We start from the raw sequence: 25330 nt of genomic DNA, 5'->3' as shown, positions 1-25330 counted from the left end.
GTCTAGGGCCAATATAGGGGAAGCCAATTAACTTATCTGTATGTTTTTGGTATGTGGGAGGAAACTGGAGTGCCCAGAGGAAACCCACACAGACAGGGGAGAACATACAAACTACTTGCAGATGTTGCCCAGGCTGGGTTTAGAACCGGGGACCCATCACTGCAAGGGAAGAGTGCTAACCACTACGCCACTGTGCTGCCCACAGTAGTGCCATTACATCCCCAGTATAGCCATATCCCCCTGTGCCCCCCCAGCATTGACATTATACTCCAATATGTATTGTCCCACCCGTCCACCCCATCCATTTTTTCCCAGTATAGCCATGTCCACCCCCAGTACTTCTTTCTTCCCCCACCTCCATAATATGAGGCAGGATTTACATTGCTTTATAGCTAGCTGTCACTGTGTGCTCCAGTCCTCTTACCACTGACAACTGTACAGCCTAGATTATCCTTTCCTTATGATCTATCAAAAGGCAGCAGCATCCTGTATGGATCACCTGACCACATCACTGAGGATGGATGAGGACCAGAGTCACATGACTGAGCGGATATTCAACCTCACCCTGGAGATCATCTATCTGCTGACTGGAGAGGTGAGGAGGATTCTGGATGTCTCTTATATCTATTAATAAAACACACAGCCAGTTCTGGGCCAAGGCAGGGAAGGCATTAGCCCCGACGGTGCACCAATGACCCCTCCCTTTGAGAGACACCCTTGCCTGTCTAATACAGAGTCGAGAGTAGAGCTTGTAGTGTTGCTCCTCTTCCCACTGGGAGCTCCGCGATGTCACAGGCTTGCAGCAGCTTCTCTCTCTCTTCCTTTTTTGGCATCTCTCATTAGTTTCATCACTAGAAGGAGACAAGGAGATGTTGTGAGCCTGACACAGCTGAGTTCCTGGTGCAGTGATGTAAGTAGACAGCACTAGAGGCTCTGCTCACAACTCTGCATGCGGGGAGGGGCTGCTCAGTTTAAGGGGTGGCCTAATACTGGGGCTGATCTGGCTACCTAAACTGGGGAGGGGGTCTTCTGTGTACTGGGGCTGATCTGGCTATCTAAACTAGGGAGGGGGGCTACCATATACTGGGCACAGTTTAGGGGACACTGAAAATCTGGTGCACTCTATGGAGACACTGGTAAGCTGGAAGACACCATGGGAATGCTGGGACACACAATAAGGAGGCTGGGAATCTTGGATGCACTATGGGGCCACTGGGAAGCTGGGACACTATGAAAGACACTGGGAAGCTGGGACACACTATGAGGGGCACTGGGAAGCTGGGACACTATGAGAGACACTGGGAAGCTGGGACACACTATGAGGGGCACTGGGAAGCTGAGGCACACTATGAGGACACTGGGAAGCTGGGACACACTATGAGGGACACTGGGAAGCTGGGACACACTATGAGGGGCACTGGGAAGCTGGGACACACTATGAGGGGCACTGGGAAGCTAAGGCACACTATTGGGGTACTGGGAAGCTGGGGCACACTACGAGGGGCACTGGGAAGCTAAGGCACACTATGAGAGGCACTGGAAATCTGAGACACAACTATGAGGGGCACTGGGAAGCTAAGGCACATTATGGGGATGCTGGGGCACTCTATGAGGGATACTGAGAAGCTAAGGCACACTATGAGGGGCACTGGGAAACTAAGGCACACTATGAGGGGCACACTATGAGGACACTGGGACGCTGGGAAACACTATGATGGGCACTGGGAAGCTGTGGTGTACTTTGAGGGGCACTGGAAGGTGGGACATACTGTGAGGGCATGGGGAAGCCGGGTTGCACTATGAGGGGCACTGGGAAGCTGGGACATACTATGAGGGACACTGGGAAGCTGCAGCACACTATGAGGGACACTGGGAAGCTGGAGTGCACTATGAGGGGCACTGGGAAGTTGGAGAACACTATGAGGGGCACTGGGAAGCTGGGGCACACTATGAGGGGAACTGGGAAGCTGAGACACACTATTAGGGGCACTGGGAAGCTGGGACACACTATGAGGGGCACTGGGAAGTTGGGGAACACTATGAGGGGCACTGGGAAGCTGGGGCACACTATGAGGGGCACTGGGAAGCTGGGGCACCCTATGAGGACACTGGGAAGCTGGGACACACTATGAGGGGCACTGGGAAGCTGGGACACACTATGAGGGGCACTGGGAAGTTGGGGCACACTATGAGGGGCACTGGGAAGTTGGGGGACACTGGGAAGCTGGGACACTATGAGGGACACTGGGAAGCTGAGACACACTATGAGGGGCACTGGGAAGCTGGGACACTATGAGAGACACTGGGAAGCTGGGGCACACTATGAGGGGCACTGGGAAGCTGGGGCACACTATGAGGGGCACTGGAAGGTGGAACATACTGTGAGGACACGGTGAAGCTGGGTTGCACTATCGGAATACTGGGAAGCTAAGACCCACTATGGGGACACTGGGATAGGCCTGAACGATAAATCGTTTGGGGATCGAAATAGCGATCACGGAAACAGCGATTCCACGATCATCATTGCGGCGATTTCGTCCCCCTCTGCAGGCAGCCCCCTCTCCCGCTGTGCACAGCTCGCTGCTCCGTGCAGCGGCGGCTCAGCGGGTGTTACTCGCAGGTCCCTTTCGGCGATGGAGGCGGCTCACTCTCCCACCAACTTCCGTGCCTGCAGCCTGTGAGATGAGCCGGCAGCAGACTCCGGCAACAGTCTCTCGCTCTTGCGGCGGCTCACTCCTCCCAGCGCCTCTATGTCATTGGCTGGGCGGACGGCAGACTCCGCCCACAGGCTCTCAATCACGCGTAGCTCAGCCTCCCGGGTCCACATCACTAGCTGGCCGGGCAGCCTGTCAATCAACTTTTTTGCACTGCCTCCACTTTCTTTGCACAGCGTGTCAGCATGATAATGCTGATGACTGTGCTGTGGCAACCTAGTATTCTGCACGGCTGTTTGCAGTGGGGTACTGTGAATGTGAAATTGAGGCAATCTATTCTGCATAGCTGTTTGCTGCAGTGGGGCACAGTAAATTTGTGCAAAGGCATAATTGTGTTTGCAGGAAAGGCTAGGCTTGATAAACTGGCCAAAGCAAAGCTTGATTGACAGGCCTGCAGAGACTCTCATAAAGCAAAGGAAGGACTCTGCTCACACACACACACACACTGATCCTAGCTGTGAAACTACAAGCTGTTTGAAGAAAATCGTGAATCAAATCGAAATCTTAATTTCTGACAGAAATCGTGCGATTCACTCTTCTTAAAATCGTTCAGGCCTACACTGGGACACAGTTTAGGGGACACTGGGAAGCTCAGACACACTATGGGGGACACTACAAAGCTGGGACACACTATTAGGAGGCTGGGGCACAGTATGGGGACACTAGAAAGCAAGGACACACTATTAGGAGGCTGGGACTCAGTATGGGGACACTAGAATGCTGGGACACACTATTAGGAGGCTGGGACTCAGTATGGGGACACTAGAATGCTGGGACACACTATTAGGAGGCTGGGACTCAGTATGGGGACACTAGAATGCTGGGACACACTATTAGGTGGCCGGGACACAGTATGGGGACACTAGAATGCTGGGACACACTATTAGGAGGCTGGGACACAGTATGGGGACACTAGAATGCTGGGACACACTATTAGGAGGCTGGGGCACAGTATGGGGACACTAGAATGCTGAGACACACTATTAGGAGGCTGGGGCACAGTATGGGGACACTAGAATGCTGGGACACACTATTAGGAGGCTGGGGCACAGTATGGGGACACTAGAATGCTGGGGCACACTATTAGGAGGCTGGGGCACAGTATGGGGACACTAGAATGCTGGGACACACTATTAGGAGGCTGGGGCACAGTATAGGGACACTAGAATGCTGGGACACACTATTAGGAGGCTGGGACTCAGTATGGGGACACTAGAATGCTGGGACACACTATTAGGAGGCTGGGGCACAGTATGGGGACACTAGAATGCTGGGACACACTATTAGGAGGCTGGGGCACAGTATGGGGACACTAGAAAGCTGGGACACACTATTAGGAGGCTGGGACACAGTATGGGGACACTAGAATGCTGAGACACACTATTAGGAGGCTGGGGCACAGTATGGGGACACTAGAATGCTGAGACACACTATTAGGAGGCTGGGGCACAGTATGGGGACACTAGAATGCTGCTGGGGTGGATTTAAGTCCTGGAAGGGGGGGGGTTGGTGATATTAATCTCCAATGTGTAAATGTTCTCTGATACACAGAAAAAGCCCCCCTTGCTGCTGCTTCCATCAGCTGATCTGATTATCTAACTTGGGTAGGGGGCTACCTAACACTGGGGGCACATCTGGCAAGTTAAACTGAAGAGGGGCCCTGCCATATGCTGGGGGCTTCATCTGGCTAACTTGTGGAGGGTGGCTACCTGTTACTGGGGGCTGATAAGGCTATCTAACTTGGGGAGGGTGGATGCCTAATACTGGGGCTGATCTGGTAATCCAAATACAAAAATGTTTATTGGCAGGACCAAATACACTTAGCATGGCCAAAGGAAAACAATAGCATTAGCATGGGAGGGGTGGTTGTGGTATTAAGGGAAGGGTATAGGGGTTTGGGGTATACAGTCCATAAGGGTGTGGAGAATATCAGGGACAGTATAGGGGGCTAGAATATATAGCCTATAGGGGTAAGGAGGTAATAGGAGGCAATATAAGGCATATACTGTCTGTGGGGTATCATGTTCCTCACAGTGGGTGGCAGGTAGCGACATATTGGGCCACTATTTGCATGGTTGTTTCCTCTTCCCCAGTTGGATGTAGAGGTTCTTTCCTCATCTGAGGAGGTGAAATCCGGTATGTGGGTGGAGAGTCTCTGGAAGTGGGCAGTCCTTACAGGTGTATATTTGCTGAAGGGTAGCAGGAAGTGGTCCTCATCCTCCAGGGGGGTCACACTGCCTGCACAGTCTCTCCTCCCGGGGCTTCCATGTCTGCCTGTGCCGCCCTGTCTCTACCTCCAGGCCGTGGGCGCTCAGACGGTACAAGATCAGGATCTGTCTGTCTTTGGGGTGGTGTAGCCTCTCTTATTGTGTACTCCCTCTGCGGTGATTGGTAGACAGAGAGTTTCTGGGAGTTCTTTGTCACTCCTCCATTATTCCAGATATCGCACCTTGTAGCTTTCTATAGTCCCTTTTATTTGGACTTTTGTCAGACTGTGTTGGTGGTTTTGGCTGGGATGATGCTTTGCTTCAGAGCGCATGGTATGGTCTTGGCCCCCTGGCTCAGCGAGGCAAGGGTAAGTGCCAGGGCTGCTGCTCTGCATGTGCGCCCAGATGAGAGCGCCCTCTGCTGCATAGTCAGCCACAGTGGGAATCTGCCTAGCTCTGCCCAGCAGGCTGAGTTTGAAGTGCAGGGATGGACTTGGAGAAGATACTTTGAGAACTCTAGATGGAAGACTTCTGTTGGGCTGGAGTCCCATTTTGATTGGTCAGGGTAGGTGACCGGGCCCCATACCTCACTACCATAGAGCCATAGAGTCTCTGCTATGATTTTCTAGGTCATCGACTTTGCTTTTAAGTGCTCCTATTTGCTCACTGTTGCTCTGAAGTATTTCCTCAAAACCCCCCGCCCACTCTCCAAGTTTTTTTGTCTCTGACTCTACCTCTTCAACCCTTGCAGTAAGGTCTTGTATTGCATCTTTTATAGGCTTAATCTCTGCAATTATTTCCTTCATATAGTCTTTTAAGGAGTTCTGTATATTTAAGACAAAGTCTGAAAGCCTTTTAGACCTTATTTATTCAATTGAGGTACGCAAACTGATTAGATCACTTTAACGGCCTGTTCTGTATCTTCCAGTTACAGCAGAGAACCCCAGTTCTGTTTAAAGTTTTGCTTCCAGTGGTTTTATTCCTGTATCTGGTATGGTTTGCCATTGTTTACAATGATCTCGCAGTATATAATTTACACTATGGGTCACAGATATTAGATCAAGGTGCTTCCTTAGAGTCTGAGACTCAAAATCTGTAAACTACTCACTTATAAAAGGAAGAAAACAATTATATAAAAATATCATTTATTATAAATCACCAAATATATAAAAAAGGACTATGACATCCATTAAAATCAGAGCCCTGACTCAAAACACCCAATGGGACTAGAGGCTTGACCAATGCAACACATATCACATCAGATAGAAAAGAACTTTTTAGCTGGAGCTCTCAGCACAAAAAAAATCTGTTAGATGTAGGCCACAATAACGTTCAGAGTTCCCAGAAGAATTATTCACAAGACATGGAAATTCCAAAAAAGACAGTTCAGTGTACTTTGCAGATGAAAAATCACTTGTTTTGCACAACATAAGGAGTGCTCACAGGTGCATGTAAAGATCCACCTCAATAGACGGGTTTCTAGTAGGCAGGACAGTCACCAAATCCTAGGCCCTTCATTCAATCTTCAATCCTGATTTGTATATGGTATAGTATCTCACAAAGTGCTGCATCATTATTTTTCTCTTATTATATATTAGGTGCTGGAGCCCTTTTTGTTGCCTGTATTTTTATTTATTCATTATTCATTTTTTTGGGTTTGTGTTCTTTCCTGGGGCCGCTCTGCTGTGTCGTCTCTGACCCCGTTTGTGGGGGGGGGGGGGGGGGTGCGCTGTTGGCACTGGGCCGCTGCTTGGGGGGGGTGTCTTACCGGCCCCTGCGGGCGCAATCTGAATGAGATCTACCTTGCTATTTGAGTACAAATTTGTTTACAACTGTCCCCATTTGGGGACATTGTTGCTTGTTATCATATTTAGGGTATCATGTATTCAGAAAATGTTTTGCTGTATATGCTGTTAGTTATTTATTTCTCAAAAATGGATATACATTTTGATTTTTTATTAAATTATGTTGATAATGTGGAGAATTCCCTATGGTGTGACCGCTATGGCCCCCTGGGGTCCCCTCTTTTTTCCCCCCTTCCTTTCCCCGGTAAGGGGGGGGGTGTTGCCTGGCCTGGGGGTTCCTGGGGTGGGCTGCACCTATGGGCATTATTGATATGTCCCTTACACGGGGCGTATCTGGCTTTCTAAACTGGGCAGGGAACTACCTAATACTGGGAGTCTGATCTGGCTATCTATATTGGGGATGGGGGGGGGGGGGGCTACCTAATAGTGCAGACATATTTGACTAGCTAAACTTGAGTGGGGGCTGCCTAATACTGGGGGCTGATCTGGCTATCTAACTTGGGTAGGACGCTGCCTAATAGTGGGGGCTCTTATAGCTATCTAACTTGGGGGGGGGGCAGCCTAACACCGAAGGCACATCTGGCTAGTTTAACTGGGGAGGGGGCTACCATATACTGGGGGCCGATCTGGCTTTCTAACTTTTAGAGGGGCCTACCTAATACTGGGGGACATTTGGCTAGCTAATCAGATGAGGGGACTGCCATATACTGGGAAGCTAATCTGGCTGTCTATCTTGGGTAGGGGCACCGCCTAATACTGGCGGCTTCTCTGGCTATCTAGAGTAGTAGGGGTGTCTCAGCACCCTAGAGGAAAAGACACAGGAGACAAAAACGAGAGCCCAATAGTGCAATATGTTATCATATACGAGATACCAACAGGTAAGGTAATTGTACTTCTCACAAAGGTGGGTTGCAAAGGGGCAACTAACCGCAGGAAGCAGGTGGAGAAAACACATCTGACTCCATTCGGGGTGGTCCAGCCGGACCTGGGTGTGGTCGCTCTCCTTGGTAAAAGTGACTGATTATCGCTATGGTTTAAACCATGTGTGGTCTGTCTACACCCCTCCAAAGGGTATGTTGGGGGGTACGTAAAGCACAATTTGGGTAAAGAGGCGCCCAAGTGTGAATACATTTGGATTAAAAACAAGATAAAATTGAAAAAGAGGCTCCCTTTGCTGATCGGCTATTTGCAGTTGGCACTGTTATTGGCCTGAGGAAGCGGGCTTAGAATCATAAAACGCGTTGCCTGTGCTAAATAAATAACTGGAGGTCTCTCCACCTCTAGTGCTGGGGAACCTTGTCCCAGCCCTGCACACAGCTGACTGGAGAGGTGAGGAGGATTTTGGGAGATCATGTGACATTATTGTTGGTCTTTCTATACAGAGTTTTCCTCCATTAAAGTCTGGTGATCATGTGACCATCACTGTGCCCCCACCTCAACCCCTGATATCTGAAAGACACAACAAGCAGAAGATTCTGGAAATCACCAGGAAGATGATGGAGCTGCTGACAGGAGAGGTGAGCAGTGCTGGGAATTATGGGACATTATCCAGTAACAGCAAGCGGTGTGTCTGGGTCTTAACTGTATTATTGTATGTGTCAGGTTCCTAAAAGGTGTCAGGATATCGCTGTCTGTTTCTCCATGGAGGAGTGTCAGTATATAGAAGGACACAAGGACCTCTACAAGGACATAATGATGGAGAATCAGCCACCCCTCACATCACCAGGTAAGAGGAAACTTTCATGTCATGTAAAGAAGAGTGCAGACTGAGATCCCCTCCATCATTTCATAAACGCATGGATCAATGTACAGGTGAAAGTCCATTTATATCAGTAATTCAACTTAGGTGAAACTAATATAGGAAACCTTTGCAGGTGTTTTGGATTAGTTTGGATTGATTAGCTGACACTCTGAGCCTAGGATATTGAATATTTTCTCAATATACGAATGGTCTGAGATTTTGATTTTAAAGAGGCTCAGAGATGAGTCTCGACACAGTTTTTTCCTTACCCGGGGCTTCCTCCAGCCCCATAAGCATGGGTGCGTCCCTCACCGTTATCCTGCAATCTCCCGTTCAGCTGCGGTGAGCCCCGGTAATGGGCTTAGTTGAAGCCAGTCAGGGTCGCATGTGTGGAACTACTGCACATGCGCAGTATTCCTGGACTGACATCACTGAGTCTGTTACCGGGGATCACCGCGGCTGAACGGGAGATGGCAGGAGGACGGTGAGGGACACATCCATGCTTATGGGGCTGGAGGAAAACCCGGGTAAGTAAAAAAAACTGCGGTGAGACTCATCTCTGAGTCTCTTTAAGGATTTTCATAAGCTGTAAGCCATAATCATCAAAATTATAACAAATAAAGGCTTGAAATACTGTATATTGCTTTGCATGTTATATATATGTCTCCTCTTATATTTATATCGTGTATTGTCTGTTAAACCTTGTATTGCTGCCTCTGAAGAAGCAGGTTATCCTGCGAAACAGCTGTTAGGCTGATCTTTACTGCATGTATATGTCTGAAGGTGTTGGGAGTATAGATTAAAGGTGACTACTTATGCAAATTGGTGCCCGGAAACCCTCTGTTCTTTTTCACTTATACAATTGCTTTGCATGTAATGAGTCTATTGCATATATTAGTTTCACCGTTTAAGTTGAATAACTAAAATAAATGTTTTGAACAAAATTCGAATTTTTCAAATTTCAGCTGTATTCAGTCAGTGTGTGTTTCCTTCAGATGGATCCAGTAACAGAAACCCACCAGAGAGATGTACAGGTCCTCTTTATTCCCAGGATTGTCATAAGAAACATCACACCATCCCCCACCATTATCAGGTAGGTGGGGCTGAGGGTCCCCAGAGACTCCAAACCATGACACATTCTTTCTTCCTGTGTATGCTATTATCTGTGTTCACATTTACATCATCTCTCACTTTGTGCACTTAGGGTGGAGAACTTATACATGGAAGTGTTGTGGTTAAAGAGGAAGAAGAGGAGACATATGTGAGGAGTGATCAGCAGTCTATGGAGGAGGGTGACATTATGAGGACAAGTAAAGAGGAAGAAGAAGAGACATATGTGAGGAGTGATCAGCAGTCCATGAAGGAGGGTGACGTGATGAGGACAAGTAAAGAGGAAGAAGAGACATATGTGAGGAGTGATCAGCAGTCTATGAATGATGGTGGCATGATGAGGACAATTAAAGAGGAAGAAGAGGAGACATATGTGAGGAGTGATCAGCAGTCTCTGGAGGACAGTGACGTGATGAGGACAAGTAAAGAGGAAGAAGAGACATATGTGAGGAGTGATCAGCAGTCTATGGAGGATGGTGACGTGATGAGGACAAGTAAAGAGGAAGAAGAGACATATGTGAGGAGTGAGCAGCAGTCTATGAAGGAGGGTGGCATGATGAGGACAATTAAAGAGGAAGAAGAGGAGACATATGTGAGGAGTGATCAGCAGTCTCTGGAGGAGAGTGACGTGATGAGGACAAGTAAAGAGGAAGAAGAGACGTATGTGAGGAGTGATCAGCAGTCTGCAGAGGAGGGTGACCTGATGGAGACAAGTAAAGAGGAGGAAGAAGAGACATATGTGAGGAGTAATCAGCACTCTATGGAGGAAGAGGACATGATGAGGACAAGTAAAGAGGAGGACATTGTTACAGAGGGCAGAACAGGTGAGTAAGCAGCAGTAAATATGGAATAATGTGTATCTGTATTGCTGTATGACTGTCACTGCTCACAGACTGGCCATATTAGGGGTTATGCTATGTGACCATGTTAGATGTTTGCCATCTATAACTATCATTCATGAATACATATGGTGACAGCATACTAACAATAGCAGTACAGACACCCTGAGGAAGAGAAAGGTCTCTTTATTCTCTCACACTGGGCTGCCCTCTTTTCCTCTGAGACTTTAGCAGTGGCCTTTTGCTAGTGTCAGCAGTGCTGATTGAACTAATAAAGTGTTACATTTCTCCTGTAGTTGTCGCTGATTCCCATATGTCATTGTTCTGCCACCTTAGAGCGATCCCGGTTGCTTAGCAACTAGGGTTGCAACGTTATGAAACTCCACGGTATGATAACCGTCTAAAAAAAAAAACCATGATATTACGGTATACGGTATTATACAGTTATTTAGTCCCAGGCCCCGCCCTTAAATTAAATGCCCCTCACCCACCCCAGTGTGGGGTGTCCCACTCCCTTGGCATACATATGGTTAGGCCATCGGGAGATTTGGGGCACTGGGTAAAACTGTAAAAAGGCTCACCCTGCTCCTGCAATTTAATGAGCTTAGCTAGCTGCGCATGCGGTGGCAGTCAGCTGACACGGAGAGAGATCAAATTACAAAGTTTGCTGTTGTGCTGCGCAGTCACAGAGAGGGCATTATGGTACATACACTGTCTAAAGGCTCATACACACGTCAGATTTTTCCAAACGACCGGTCGTTTGAACGTCAAATCGGGCGCATGTACAGTCGGTCGTTCAGCTGATAACGCTGGTTTTATGGATCCACCCGGCGGATCCATCACAACCAGTGTTATCAGCTAAACATCCGACTGTACACACGCCCGATTTGACGGCCAAACAATTGGTCGTTTGGAAAATTCTGACGTGTGTATGAGCCTTTAGACAGACAATTTGCCTCTAAATACATGCAGGGCAGCAGGGAGCATTTATCTGTTTTTTTTTTTTTATTATGTCCTCACTTAGTCACGTCGCAGGTGGTGACACAGGGAGGAGATCAAATTACAACGTGTGCTGCTGTGCCAGCTGTGTGAGGTAGAATATTAGATAGGCTAAACTCTCTTTATAGATACAGGTGGGACGCAGTTCTCTGTTTTCCTTCAATCTGCCCTATGCAAGAGTTCAGGCTGCCATACACTGGTCGATTGCCACCAGATCGACTAGCAGATAGATCCCTCTGTGATCGAATCTGATTAGACAGGGATCGTATGGCTGCCTACACTGCAAACGTATTTTGAATCAATTTCACTATGAAACCGATTCACAATCTGTGAAGGTGCCCCTGCCGGGGCCCTAACCCCCTCCTTCCTCCTCCCTGCATGCATTACCTGATCCGGCCGGCGCGAGTCCCCCGGTCTCCGCTGTCTCTTCTCCGCTATGGACTCCAGCTTCACTTTACTTCCTGTCGGGGGAAGTTTAAACAGTAGAGGGCACTAATGAAATTAATTATAATTAAACTTCCCCCGACAAAACGTAAGTGAAGCCAGCCGGAGCCCAGCGCGGAGAAGGGACAACGGAGAGAGCGGAGACACGCGCCGGCCGGATCAGGTAATGTATTGCCGCTAGCGTCGGACATTTGAACGCCGCTATCGACACACTCCTGACCCACCAGCGATCAAGCAAAATCTTCCGCACAGACAGATCGACGGGAACGATCGATTTCGGACGGAAATCGATCGTTCGGTCAGCGTTTGCGCAACAATTTCACAGGAGATTTGATCACAGTGATCGAATCTGCTGTATATCGGCGGGAAATAGTATAAGTGTATGGGTGGTCCACTTTAAAATTTCTGGTACAGTGGTGTAGTCCCCTCAGCTGTGCCCCAGGCAGGAAGGCCCTCAGTGTAATTGTGTCAGACTCCTCATTGGGGGAACTTAGAGGCCACTGGAGTGACTGTGGGATGACATGAGTGGGGGTCGGATGTACTAACCTTATGGCATAGTGATGGTGTTTGCTTTCTGCCTCCTAATCCGCAGCATATATTGGCATACCTGCCTCTGCTTTCCCCTTGTACTCCTCTCTGTCCCCCTCCACGAGCATCCCTGATGACACCACACCCCCACTATGTTCGCGATCCAGCCGTGGCCCCATCTTCTCAGAACGTGCGTCACCATCTGACGCCTGCTCAGACTGTCAGTAAGCTGCCACGGCTTGCATCTGTCATAAAGGGGGACGGAGAGCCGGGAGCAAAGTGGGGGGAAGCGGAAAACCGGTATTTTGAAAATGTGCATGGTATGATTACCATGTACATTAAAACCGTGGTTTACCGTCATACCGGTATACCGCAGCAACCCTATTAGCAACCAAGGATGCTATCTATAGGGAATTGGAAAATCAACTAGAAGAGGAGAGTAATTGGCGTATCTCTGCATGGAATTAGCAATGAATATATCAAAATTTGTCAGGAGGAGGAGATACCTCCAAACATTAATGGAAAACCAACAAAATTTCTTTTGAGGCATTTGTCCCTCTCGTGACCCTTCAAAAAATAATAATCTATCGCCACATAAATTATAAAAATATCAAAATTGTATTCCTAAATAGAAAACGAAATCACAGCACATCAATAGTCCCCATAGATGAACCCGAAAACCACCACCCACTTAAAAACCTATTCCCATCATGTTGGCTATGGGAGCCCCGAAGTGCAAGGTCGCCCCCCCCACCCCCCACTGCTCTGCCTGTAGCCTGTCTAATGTTATGCTGGGCATCCCCAGGCAAAACAAGAGTCCAGAAAAATGAGGCATCTTCATGTGTTAGTGAAGCAGAACATCTGTTGGATTGTATGGTTCACTGATGAAATTATATCATAAAGCAGAAAGCAGTCAGCACATGAAATTGTTAGTATAGCGGAGTTGCAAAGTTCATCAAAAACATTGTGTCCCAGAGTCAGAAGCACCAGAAATTCCTTCAGTATAAGTTCATACAGTATATAATCATTATGCCAAAAGAGAGAGAGAGGGAACCGGCACTGCTGTCATATACTTTAATCCAGACTTGTAATAAAACGAAATGACATTGTCCATACAGAAGTCAAAATTCTAAGACACATACCATTGGTGACTGTGGATGGTGCGGAGGGTGCAGAGCCTTACAGCCGTTTCGCGCGTCTTGCGCTTCTACGGAGGCTGCAGGGGGGACTGGCGCAGGCAGACTTATATAATATAACTGATTCTGCGTGCGGCATCTCGCCGCTCAAAACGCCGCCCTCCCGGCCATCACAACAAGCCTCCCAGTTGGCCGCCCGAACGAGCGGAAACTGCTGGGAGCGAGTGACGTCAGGCGCTTCCTGACTATGGTGGCCTGTATGGGAGACACTATATTAGGTCTCCCAGGCAACCTATGCAAGCCAGGCCAACAACGTAAGTCAGGAAATCCTGGCGCCATCTTGTGGCAATAAAAAATATTGCATCTGTCAGGCTGTAAAGCATTAAAATAGTGCACAATTTGAACATTATTAAGATAATAGGAGCATATTAATGCTTATAAAACGTTCATTATATAATTAAAGTGCAATCAGTGCTGTCCCTGGACATAAATGGTGACAGTGTATCAAAAACATGATATAGTGTAAACATTGGAAACTGTGATGAATAGAGCAATTAATTGCAACATGAATGTGCTAAAATGGGGTATGTGAAAAAATACTCATTCATAAAAAAGTGCATGTAAATGAGCCAGGGAGATTTAGCATATTTGCACAAGTACCAGGGTCCCTGGCTCATTTACATGCACTTTTTTATGAATGAGTATTTTTTCACATACCCCATTTTAGCACATTCATGTTGCAATTAATTGCTCTATTCATCACAGTTTCCAATGTTTACACTATATCATGTTTTTGATACACTGTCACCATTTATGTCCAGGGACAGCACTGATTGCACTTTAATTATATAATGAACGTTTTATAAGCATTAATATGCTCCTATTATCTTAATAATGTTCAAATTGTGCACTATTTTAATGCTTTACAGCCTGACAGATGCAATATTTTTTATTGCCACAAGATGGCGCCAGGATTTCCTGACTTACGTTGTTGGCCTGGCTTGCATAGGTTGCCTGGGAGACCTAATATAGTGTCTCCCATACAGGCCACCGTAGTCAGGAAGCGCCTGACGTCACTCGCTCCCAGCAGTTTCCGCTCGTTCGGGCGGCCAACTGGGAGGCTTGTTGTGATGGCCGGGAGGGCGACGTTTTGAGCGGCGAGATGCCGCACGCAGAATCAGTTATATTATATAAGTCTGCCTGCGCCAGTCCCCCCTGCAGCCTCCGTAGAAGCGCAAGATGCGCGAAACGGCTGTAAGGCTCTGCACCCTCCGCACCCACCGCACCATCCACAGTCACCAATGGTATGTGTCTTAGAATTTTGACTTCTGTATGGACAATGTCATTTCGTTTTATTACAAGTCTGGATTAAAGTATATGACAGCAGTGCCGGTTCCCTCTCTCTCTCTTTTGGCATATAGATACTACTTCTACCTGAGCACGCTGAAGATATACAATATACAGCGCATATGTTTTAACATTAGACTGTGTTGCCCTCTCCCCCCTCCTCCCTCCCCTCCGCGGACAGCACATGGCCAGTGAAGTGCCAGCATTTCTTTTTTTCTTCCACCTATATGACATCAGTATATAATCATGAATCCATTTTCTTAGCAGTCAATATAAAGGGCCAATCGCAGCCAAGACATCACAGGATCATTAAACTTCTGCACTCAAGAAAGCAAAAGGCCAAATCGCAGCCACGGATCCTTCAATACATATTGTGCTTCGTTATGGAAGGTTGATGGATTATATTGTAATCATGATTACTATTATAGAACAGTCCCACCATGTGTGAGGAGCTCCTGATTTGTTAGTAGATCAATGAGCATCCGGCGTTATGTAGTCCTCGGATGGATAGAAGAAAACCTCTGCTGTGCTATGCTGTGGGAACAGCATATGGATACCAGGTTTGCAGTGCTAGGGGTGATCCGGTGGGGCGCCTCCCGCTGACTAGTTTCGCCGTGTAACCGGCATCATCAGAGCTGCCATACTGTCTTAAAACTACTGTTTAAATATATCAGGCTGCGCTCTTGCGGCTGCGCACATCCACCCGGGGGGAGGCCCAGCCCATCTGGCGAACGTCACCACCCTCTGGCAACGCCGTGCAGGAAACAAAAAGTCACCAGATTGGCAGGGCCATCCCGGCAGGCGCGTCCATCCGGCGAACCTCACCACGCTCCGGTGACGTCGTGCAGGAAACAAAAAGTCACCAGATCGGCAGGGCACAGCAGAGCGCCGTCTTGTGGAGAATCTCCTAACTGTATCGCACATAATAACCCTCAAATGAAACTGATCAGGTCCCTAGCGTACCAGGGTTTCCTAAACCGTGTCAAATATTCAAAATACCATTACAATACATCCATTGTTCCCTTTCAACAGGGACACAAGGATATACAAAAGAATATACATACATCTACATCGAAAGTGCATGAGTTTGTTATCCCTATTGAATTCAAGAAAGAAAGAAAACAGGCCATCATTTGGGGGTGATCCCATAAACCGGCCGGCCCGCGCCCGCAGCTGCGGCACTGACGGGTGGGAAGGGGGAGGGGGAAAGGGACAAAGAAACAAAAAGGGAGGAGTGGGGAAAAGAGAGAGAGAGAGAGAGAGAGAGAGAAATAAAAAAAACACCACTCATCTAAGGGAGAAAAACTCCATAATTCAATTGGTCATTAAGACCGGGGGGAGGGGGGTTGGGGAAATGTTGCATTGAGCCGATAGATCCATTTCGTCTCACTGCGTAGCAAAGTTACATCGGGATCACCCCCTCTAGGGTTGGGGTGAATATGATCTAAGACAAAAAATGAGATGTGGGACGTAACACGTCCATGTCATACAATCCAACAAATGTTCTGTCACTAACACATGAAGATACCTCATTTTTTTCTGGACTTTTTTGTTTTGAATGGGGACGCCCAGTATAACATTGGACAGGCTACAGGCAGAGTGGGGGGCGACCTTGCACTTTGGGGCACCCATAGACAGAATGATGGGAATAGGTTTTTAAGTGGGTGGTGGTTTTCTGGATCATCTATGGGGACTATTGATGGGCTATGATTTCGTTTTTTATTTATGAATACAATTTTGATATTTTTATAATTTATGTGGTGATAGATTATTATTTTTTGAAGGGTCACGAGAGGAACAAATACCTCAAAATAAATGTGGTTGGTTTTCCACATCTATAGGGAATTGCCTGCGTGTCAGCTCTTCCTGTGTGTCTGACACAGCTGAGATGCACGGACTTAGGCCCAGAGGTGGGCTGTACAGCGACCCAGCCGAGGAAGAAGTGGCCACCAGTGTGAAACGGCTGTCAGGGTTTAGTTCCCTTCACCCACTGCCTGAGTCCTTCCATCACCTGTATGCCAGGCTTATTTTAGTGCCCTGCACCCATTGCCTGACTCCTCCCATCACCTCGGTATGTCAGGCTTGCTTTAGTGCCCTGCACCCACTGCCTGACTCCTCCTATCCCTTCGGTATGTCAGGTTTGCTTTAGTACCCTGCACCCACTGCCTGACTCCTCCATCACCTGGGTATGTCAGGCTTGCTTTGGTGCCCTGCACCCACTGCCTGACTCCTCTCATCACCTCGGTATGTTAGGCTTGCTTTAGTGCCCTGCACCCACTGCCTGACTCCTCTCATCACCTCGGTATGTCAGGCTTGTTTTAGTGCCCTGCACCCACTGCCTGACTCCTCTCATCACCTCAGTATGTCAGGCTTACTTTAGTGCCCTACACCCACTGCACGACTCCTCTCATCACCTCAGTATGTCAGGCTTACTTTAGTGCCCTGCACCCACTGCCTGACTCCTCCCATCACCTCGGTATGTCGGGCTTGCTTTAGTGCCCTGCATCCACTTCCTGACTCCTCCCATTACCTCAGTATGTTAGGCTTACTTTAGTGCCCTGCACCCACTGCCTGACTCCTCTCATCACCTCAGTATGTCAGGCTTACTTTAGTGCCCTGCACCCACTGCCTGACTCCTCTCATCACCTCGGTATGTCAGGCTTACTTTAGTGCCCTGCACCCACTGCCTGACTCCTCCCATCACCTCGGTATGTCGGGCTTGCTTTAGTGCCCTGCACCCACTGCCTGACTCCTCTCATCACCTCAGTATCTCAGGCTTACTTTAGTGCCCTGCACCCAGTGCCTGACTCCTCTCATCACCTCAGTATGTCAGGCTTACTTTAGTGCCCTGCACCCACTGCCTGACTCCTCTCATCACCTCAGTATGTCGGGCTTACTTTAGTGCCCTACACCCACTGCCTGACTCCTCCCATCACCTCAGTATGTTAGGCTTGCTTTAGTGCCCTGCACCCACTGCCTGACTCCTCTCATCACCTCAGTATGTCCGGCTTGCTTTAGTGCCCTGCACCCACTGCCTGACTCCTCTCATCACCTCAGTATGTCAGGCTTGCTTTAGTGCCCTGCACCCACTGCCTGACTCCTCTCATCACCTCAGTATGTCCGGCTTGCTTTAGTGCCCTGCACCCACTGCCTGACTCCTCTCATCACCCTTGTATGTCAGGTTTGCTTTAGCGCCCTGCACCCATTGCCTGACTTCTCTCATCTCCCCAGTATGTCAGGCTTTGCCTTCACATTTCAAAGCAACAGATTTTACATCAGCAGTGTCAGGTGTTTTTTTTTGTTTTTTTTGGGGGATCATGGAGTCAACTGAAAAGCGCTTTTTCCTGGCCAGGAGTGTTTCTATAATCCAGCATTTATAATTGCTCTGCTAATCGGCCACTGGGGTGGAGAAGGAATCGGTAAGGCTCGGTTCTCACTAAGCCTGCAGCTGCTAAATGGACCTGTCAGTGGATCCTGTGCTAAGCATGATCTGATTAGTGATGACCTGCAGTTCACATTGGTGGACAGTTCACAGCAAAAATTTGCCAATGGTATTTACCGCAAAGCTTATGTGAAGTTTGTGTTCTCCCCATACTTTAACATGGAGCCAAATTTTGACCCTTCACCCTCAAGTCAGGTGAGACAGGACAGCCAATTAAGCATTCTTACCATATGGGCCACACACCCCATAAAAGAAACAAACCTGGCAGCCATTCTACAGTCAGACTGGAGTCAGTGTAGGGAGAGCTGTGCTGCTGATTGAGGGACAGAGAGATAACTTGCTGACACTGTTCTGTGTTATTCAGTGTTGTGTAGCTGCTTCCATAGGTGTTCTGCTCCTTGCAGTTCACCAGCTAGGGCAGGGGTCGGCAACCTGCGGCTCCGGAGCCGCATGCGGCTCTTTTTCTCTTTCGCCGCGGCTCCAGTGTCAGTGGCTGACTGGCTGCGGGGCGCATGTGATGTGTGCTGTTGTTGCTGGCCGGCAGCCTATCAGAGAGGCCGCCGGACCAGTGCCGTGCAGGGCTTCGGGCGGCCATTTTCCCGTAGCCCTGCAGGCAGGACGTGACGTAGGTAGAGCATCGTGGGAGTTGCGCGCCACTAGGTCGGGACCGGAGGTCGGGACAGGAGGACATCGTGACAGGAGGTCTTCTGACGAGGTGAGTAAATGGGGTTTTTTTTTCAGATCTGCTTGGATTGTGCATATGGGGGTCATATCTGCGAACTATCTGTGCATATGGGGGTCATATCTGCTAACTATCTGTGCATATGGGGGTCATATCTGCTAACTATCTGTGCATATGGGGGTCATATCTGCTAACTATCTGTGCATATGGTGGTCATATCTGCTAACGATCAGTGCATATGGGGGTCATATCTGCTAACTATCTGTGCATATGGGGGTCATATCTGCTAACTATCTGTGCATATGGGGGTCATATCTGCTGAAGGATTGTGCATATGGGGGTCATATCTGCTGAAGGATTGTGCTTATGGGGGTCATATCTGCTAACGATTTGTGCATATGGGGGTCATATCTGCTAACGATTTGTGCATATGGGGGTCATATCTGCTGAAGGACTGTGCATATGGGCATATATATATATATTATAGCATTATATATAGCATTAAGGTAAGAAACAATATATGCAGTGTACGATTTGTTTTATAATGGTTTTGCGGCTCCCAGTTTTTTTCTCTTTTCGAAAACGGGTCCAAGTGGCTCTTTATGTCTTAAAGGTTGCAGACCCCTGAGCTAGGGACTCCAAAAGTCCTTTAGATGACTGATCCTGCTGTTATTTTTGTTGTTGTTTGTGGTGTGTAGCTTATATACACCACCTGTTTAGTATAGCATAGTGTGTGACTGTGTCACTGTTACAGCCTGTCACTATGTTAAAATAGAGTGATTGAGTGACTGTGTTGTACTGTAAAAATTGGGTGTCACCTGAGATTGTCACACAAAGTGTTTCACATCCCTGTTGATTTTATAGTGCAGTGTTAGGCCCATTGAACAAAGTAAAGGAAAAGTCTGGCACTGTCACTTTTAATGATCTGAAGGAACAAGCAGTATGGTGAATGCACAGCAAAGGCATGAACGACTATAATGAGCGATCATGAGAAGTACGTATCCCATCTGGGTGGTCCTGTGCTGGGGGAGGGGGAGTGTCAAGGGGCCGGACTTGAACTGCTGGACTGGAAGTTGTGTTTTCAAGTGAAATGCATTTAATGGTTGCCCCCAGCACCACTCATTGTGCAACTTTTTACCTCAGAAGAAGCTAGGTGTCACCCTGTGAAATGGTGATAGGCCATCACTCACTGGTGCCCCCTGTCTACACCCCCTCAGCACACAGAACCACCCGGATAAGATAAGTACCTTTCATCATTGCTCATGTTTGCTTGTTCCTTAAGGTCATTAGAAGTGACAGTGCCAGACTTTTCCTCTACTTTGTTTGTTCATTTGGACTGTTCTCTGTTGTCTTGAGCATGTCGCCAGGTCCTGTAGCATATGCAGCATTGTGACACTTGATTGACTAATATGTCCAGTATCCAAGTGCCTACCAGTTCTCTTCTCTACACCCAGTGTTAGGCCCACACTGCACAAGCAGCATGTTTTGTGACTGCAGTGTACTTTAAGAATTAAGCAGGTATTTGCCAAATATTTAAAGCCTCTGCTACAGTGGCTGCAAATAACAGTTTTAGGCAGGTAAACACAGCGGCCATTCTACAAAAAAAAAACGTAATCTAAAAAATATAGACCTGAAATGCAGTTTTAACCTCCTGAGCGGTATGGACGAGCTCAGCTCGTCCATCACCGCCGGAGGCTGCCGCTCAGGCCCTAAAAAAAGCCGCTGTGTAAAATACATAGTTTGAGGAATGCTGTGCCACTGCCGGGGTTTATGGACAGTTTTGACACCTTTTTAACAGCAATTGTAGCTGAAAAATATGCCCTGAAGGTTTTTGAAGTTCAAAGTTTGCGAACGCTGGTTTGTGAACATTTGCGGAAACATTTGTGAATAGTCCCCAGACATTCATTCATGATGTTTGTCCAGCACTAGTTTGGAGATGTATGCTGTGCCCATTGCAGTGACAGGAATCAGACGTGGCATAGGCAGCCATGACAACGATGGAACGTCACAGCACGTTACATCAAATCCGCTGTGACTGTCCTCCTGTTACTCCAGGTCACATTTACATATTGCCCAGCAAGCTCATGGTGAACCAGAACTCCTAGGAGTTTGTAAGGGGCTAAAAAGGACCAAAAAGCCCTCTCACTAAAATGCTACGCTAAACAGAAATTTACCTTCTCAAAACTGAAGATATTTGTAATTATTAAGGTTGGATTGAGTGTTTGAGCTATCCCACAATGCACCACTGCTGAAAATCATCTATTTGTTGTCCCTGCAAGCTGAAACAAGCTGACACATCACTGCATTCCAGCGGTTCTGGAGGTGTGCTTAGCTTTCATGGTCAACAAAGGGACAATTTGCATGTTCAGCAGTGATGCATTGTGGGAGACATCATACGCTGACACTAACATGAAAAATCGTAAAAGCCTTCTGTTTCGAGAAGGCAAATTTATGTTCCAGGTCAACTGTGCACCAGCCTAAGAGCTTCTTATGGTAGAACCTGTGTCACATGATTACAAAAAATCTGATCTAGGACGCGCTCCGCCGGGCAGCGCAGGCGTACTACTCCGGGTCATTGCGACCCGGAAGTAGTAAGAGGCCCATGAATTTAGAGATGTTCGCCGGCGAACGGTTCGGGAACCGTTCGCCACATCTCTACATAAGATATGTATTGCACTATCCACATTTTGATTGTAGTGGATTTTCTATAGAAAAAAAAATCCTTCTTAGGATTCTCAATTTTAACTGTGTCTATCTTGAAGCCAATTCTGATGTCATTTCCTCCCTTACTCTCCTCTGCCTCATTGTGTATGCAATTTTGTAGTAGGGGTGGATGAACACCCTGTAGAAAAAGTCACAGGAGACAAAAAACGGGAGCCCAGTAGTGCAATATGTCAATGACCACAATAAAAGAAAATAAATTAAAAGCACTACTCACAAAGGGAGGTTGCTTGGGGCAACCAACCACAGGAAGCAGGTGGAGACAATAAACCCGACTCCACTCGGGGTGGTCCTAGCCAGAACCGGAAGGATGGTCGCTCTCTTAGTGGAAAAAAGGGGACAGAGTCCACTGTGGGGACTCCACTGGTGGTCTGCCACCTCCCCTCGGACAGGATGTGTTCGGGGGTATACTTAGCACGTAAAAGGGAAAGAGGCGCCCTGATATAATAAAAGCATCTAAAATCAGCTTAAAATCGAAAAGTGATATGAGGTAGCTTACCTCAATGACGAAACCTCTGTAGTTAATACAAGGGATTTTTATTAGCACAGGCAACGCGTTTCGCGGGTCTCAGCCCGCTTCATCAGGCCAGTAAAAGTGCCAAATAGAAAAGATCATCTAGCATAGGGAGCTAGATAGGCTCCCTATGCTAGATGATCTTTTCTATTTGGCACTTTTACTGGCCTGATGAAGCGGGCTGAGACCCGCGAAACGCGTTGCCTGTGCTAATAAAAATCCCTTGTATTAACTACAGAGGTTTCGTCATTGAGGTAAGCTACCTCATATCACTTTTCGATTTTAAGCTGATTTTAGATGCTTTTATTATATCAGGGCGCCTCTTTCCCTTTTACGTGTCATTGTGTATGCATTGCCCGCCCTCCTGCCAGTCTTCAGTCACTCCCACCCAGCTCTGCAACAGAAAGTGCATTGTCTCAGCATGAGAAATATTGGCCAATCGGAGAAGAATATAGGTGTGGCAGGGGAAATCAGGAGGGAAAGAGGCTTCAGCCAATCAGACTGCGTTAGTCAAGTCTGAGAGGAAAGTAAAGAAGCAAAAAAAGACAACCCAGCATGCCCTGCAACTTCCTTTGTGCGACAATGTACTAAATAAGAGTCAGGTAAACTGGGGAATGATAATTTATCTACAAGAAAAGTAATAGTGATTTTTAACTTTTGGATTGCCTGCTTCAAAATAAGAATCAGAATCCTCTTTATTTCGCCAAGTACGCCAGATAACGTACCCTTAATTGTATGTGGTACACATGGCATTGGCAGAGACAGGACAAGACAAGGCATAGTCAACATGAGAGTAAATGAGAATATACCATGGTACAAACAATAGATACAATATACAATGCAAGACATACAATATACAGATCCGTGAGTCAATTTTGGGTGTAGGCAGACGTCTGCGTATGAGTTCATGGTTCAGAGTGGTAATTACACCAGAGAGGAAAATTGTGTGCATCAACCAAGTGAACCTGACAAATCTGGCTTTGCAAATTTGGCCTATTGGCTAATCACGAGACATTGCTCATGCAAATATGCTTTTGCTTTCGCATGCTTAAATATGCAGGGTCAAAAACCAAAAACCGCAAAACAATTGCCCTGCGGGAATTAGTTCATGCTACATAGCACTATCCAGGGGCGCCACGAGGAGGCTTCCCATTGCCCCCATAAAACCGGGGGGCTGCGGGGGTCCCAGGCTCTCTCACCGCCTGGAACCCACACAGCGGCACCCCGGAGGAGGAGGCTGGGGGGTGCAGGCTGTCTCCCCAGCGTGGCCAGCGCCGGGAAGAACCGCCCGCACACACCTCCCAAGATTAAAAACAGGCACTTACCTTAACGTCCATTGTGTTCTGCTACATGTGCATGACCTGGGCGCGACACATAAGGGGAGGACAGGCGCAAACAGTCTGCTCCAGGGCTCTCACCTCCTAAAACAAGCCATTCACCACTTGCCTCCAAAGGGAAGAAATGCAATGCTAATTACACCAGAGAGGAAATGTGTGCATCAACCAAGTGAACCTGACAAATCTGGCTTTGCAAATTTGGCCTATTGGCTAATCACGAGACATTGCTCATGCAAATATGCATTTGCTTTCGCATGCCTAAATATGCAGGGTCAAAAACCAACCAACCAAACCTCCTCGTGGCGCCCCTGGATAGTGCTAATGTAGCATGAACTAATTCCCGCAGGGCGATTGTTTTGCGGTTTTTGGTTTTTGACCCTGCATATTTAGGCATGCGAACGCAAATGCATATTTGCATGAGCAATGTCTCGTGATTAGCCAATAGGCCAAATTTGCAAAGCCAGATTTGTCAGGTTCACTTGGTTGATGCACACATTTCCTCTCTGGTGTAATTAGCATGGTTCAGCGTGGGCAACAGATACATTCTGTGATGCATAATACAGTTCATGGTTCAGAGTGGGCAGCAGATACAGACCAGGTGCCGGTTAAGGATTTGCTTCCCCAGGGCTAGAGTGTTGCAGCCTGACAGGAGTTAGAGTTCAGTAGGAGGACTGCGTGGGAAAAGAAAGTGCACTTACGCCTGCTGGTCCTGGAGGCAATTGCTCTGAACCGGCGACCCAATGGGAGGAGCTCAAAGAAGGGATTGCCTGGATTGGAGGGGTCGAGAGAGATCCCTTTGGCCATCTTCCCCAGTCTGGCAGTGTGGAGGAGATCAAGAGGTGGCAAGGGAAAACCTGTGGTCTTTTCCACAGCATGAATTATTCTCTGGAGTTTGTATTTGTCACTAGCTGTTGCCGCTGCATACCAGACAATGATGGAGGAGCAGAGGATAGATTCTACGGTGGCAGTGTACAAGCTGATGAGCAGCTTCTTTGGGATACCACATTTTTTCAGGTGTTGCAAAAAGAATAACCTCTGCTGTGCCTTCTTTAGAATTTTGATAGTGTTCTCCCCCATGTAAGATCGCTAGTAAGAGTTGTGCCCAGGAATCGAGCACTCGGCACCCTGGAGACTGCAGTCTCCCCAATTAGGACTGGGTGGAGGGTGGGGGAGTGTCTCCTGAAGTCTACGATCAGTTCTACAGTCTTTGCCGTGTTGAGGATGAGGTTATTTCCCCTGCACCAGTTGCAGAGCCTCTCAGTTTCGCTGCAGTAGGCAAGCTCTCCATTGCCGCTGATAAGGCCGATGATTGTTGTATCATCCGTGAATGTGATGACCTTACCAGAGTCGGAGGTTGAGGTACAGTTGTTGGTGTACAGGGAGAACAGGAGCGGGCAGTACACACCCTTGCAGAGCTCCCATGTTGGTGGATCTCTCGCTGGAGAAGCAGTTGCCGAGCTTCACCCTCTGCGTTCTGTTTGAGAGGAAGTCCCTGACCCACCTGCAGAGGGAGATGACAACTCCTAATTGCACGAGATTGTCCAGCAGGATGTCTGGACAGATGGTATTGAAAGCGGAACTGAAGTCCAAGAACAGGATCCTAGTGTAATAGTCAGGCCTGTCTAGGTGTTCCGTGATGTATGCTAGGCTCACGTTAATGGCGTCCTCAACTGACCGGTTTGCCCTGTATGCAAATTGATAAGGATCAATGGCAGTATCTGTGGACTGCTTCAGGAGGGCCCGGATCAGACGCTCAAAGCCCTT

General features: G+C 47.8%; 1 protein-coding gene across 1 annotated transcript in view; it reads left to right on the top strand.

Moving 5' to 3' along the window:
• LOC137535334 (zinc finger protein 585A-like) overlaps positions 1-25330 on the top strand; it is a 100979-nt gene that overhangs the window by 1602 nt on the left and 74047 nt on the right. The window contains exons 2-6 of the mRNA XM_068257164.1: positions 476-595; positions 8109-8243; positions 8329-8452; positions 9463-9560; positions 9672-10401. Coding sequence (XP_068113265.1) covers positions 476-595; positions 8109-8243; positions 8329-8452; positions 9463-9560; positions 9672-10401 — 1207 coding nt within the window. The remainder of the gene's footprint in view (positions 1-475; positions 596-8108; positions 8244-8328; positions 8453-9462; positions 9561-9671; positions 10402-25330) is intronic.

This window comes from Hyperolius riggenbachi, chromosome 10, assembly GCF_040937935.1.
Source record: "Hyperolius riggenbachi isolate aHypRig1 chromosome 10, aHypRig1.pri, whole genome shotgun sequence".
Taxonomy (NCBI): Eukaryota; Metazoa; Chordata; class Amphibia; order Anura; family Hyperoliidae; genus Hyperolius; species Hyperolius riggenbachi.
Note: the sequence above shows the minus strand (reverse complement) of the source record. Positions and strands in the feature narration are given on the sequence as shown.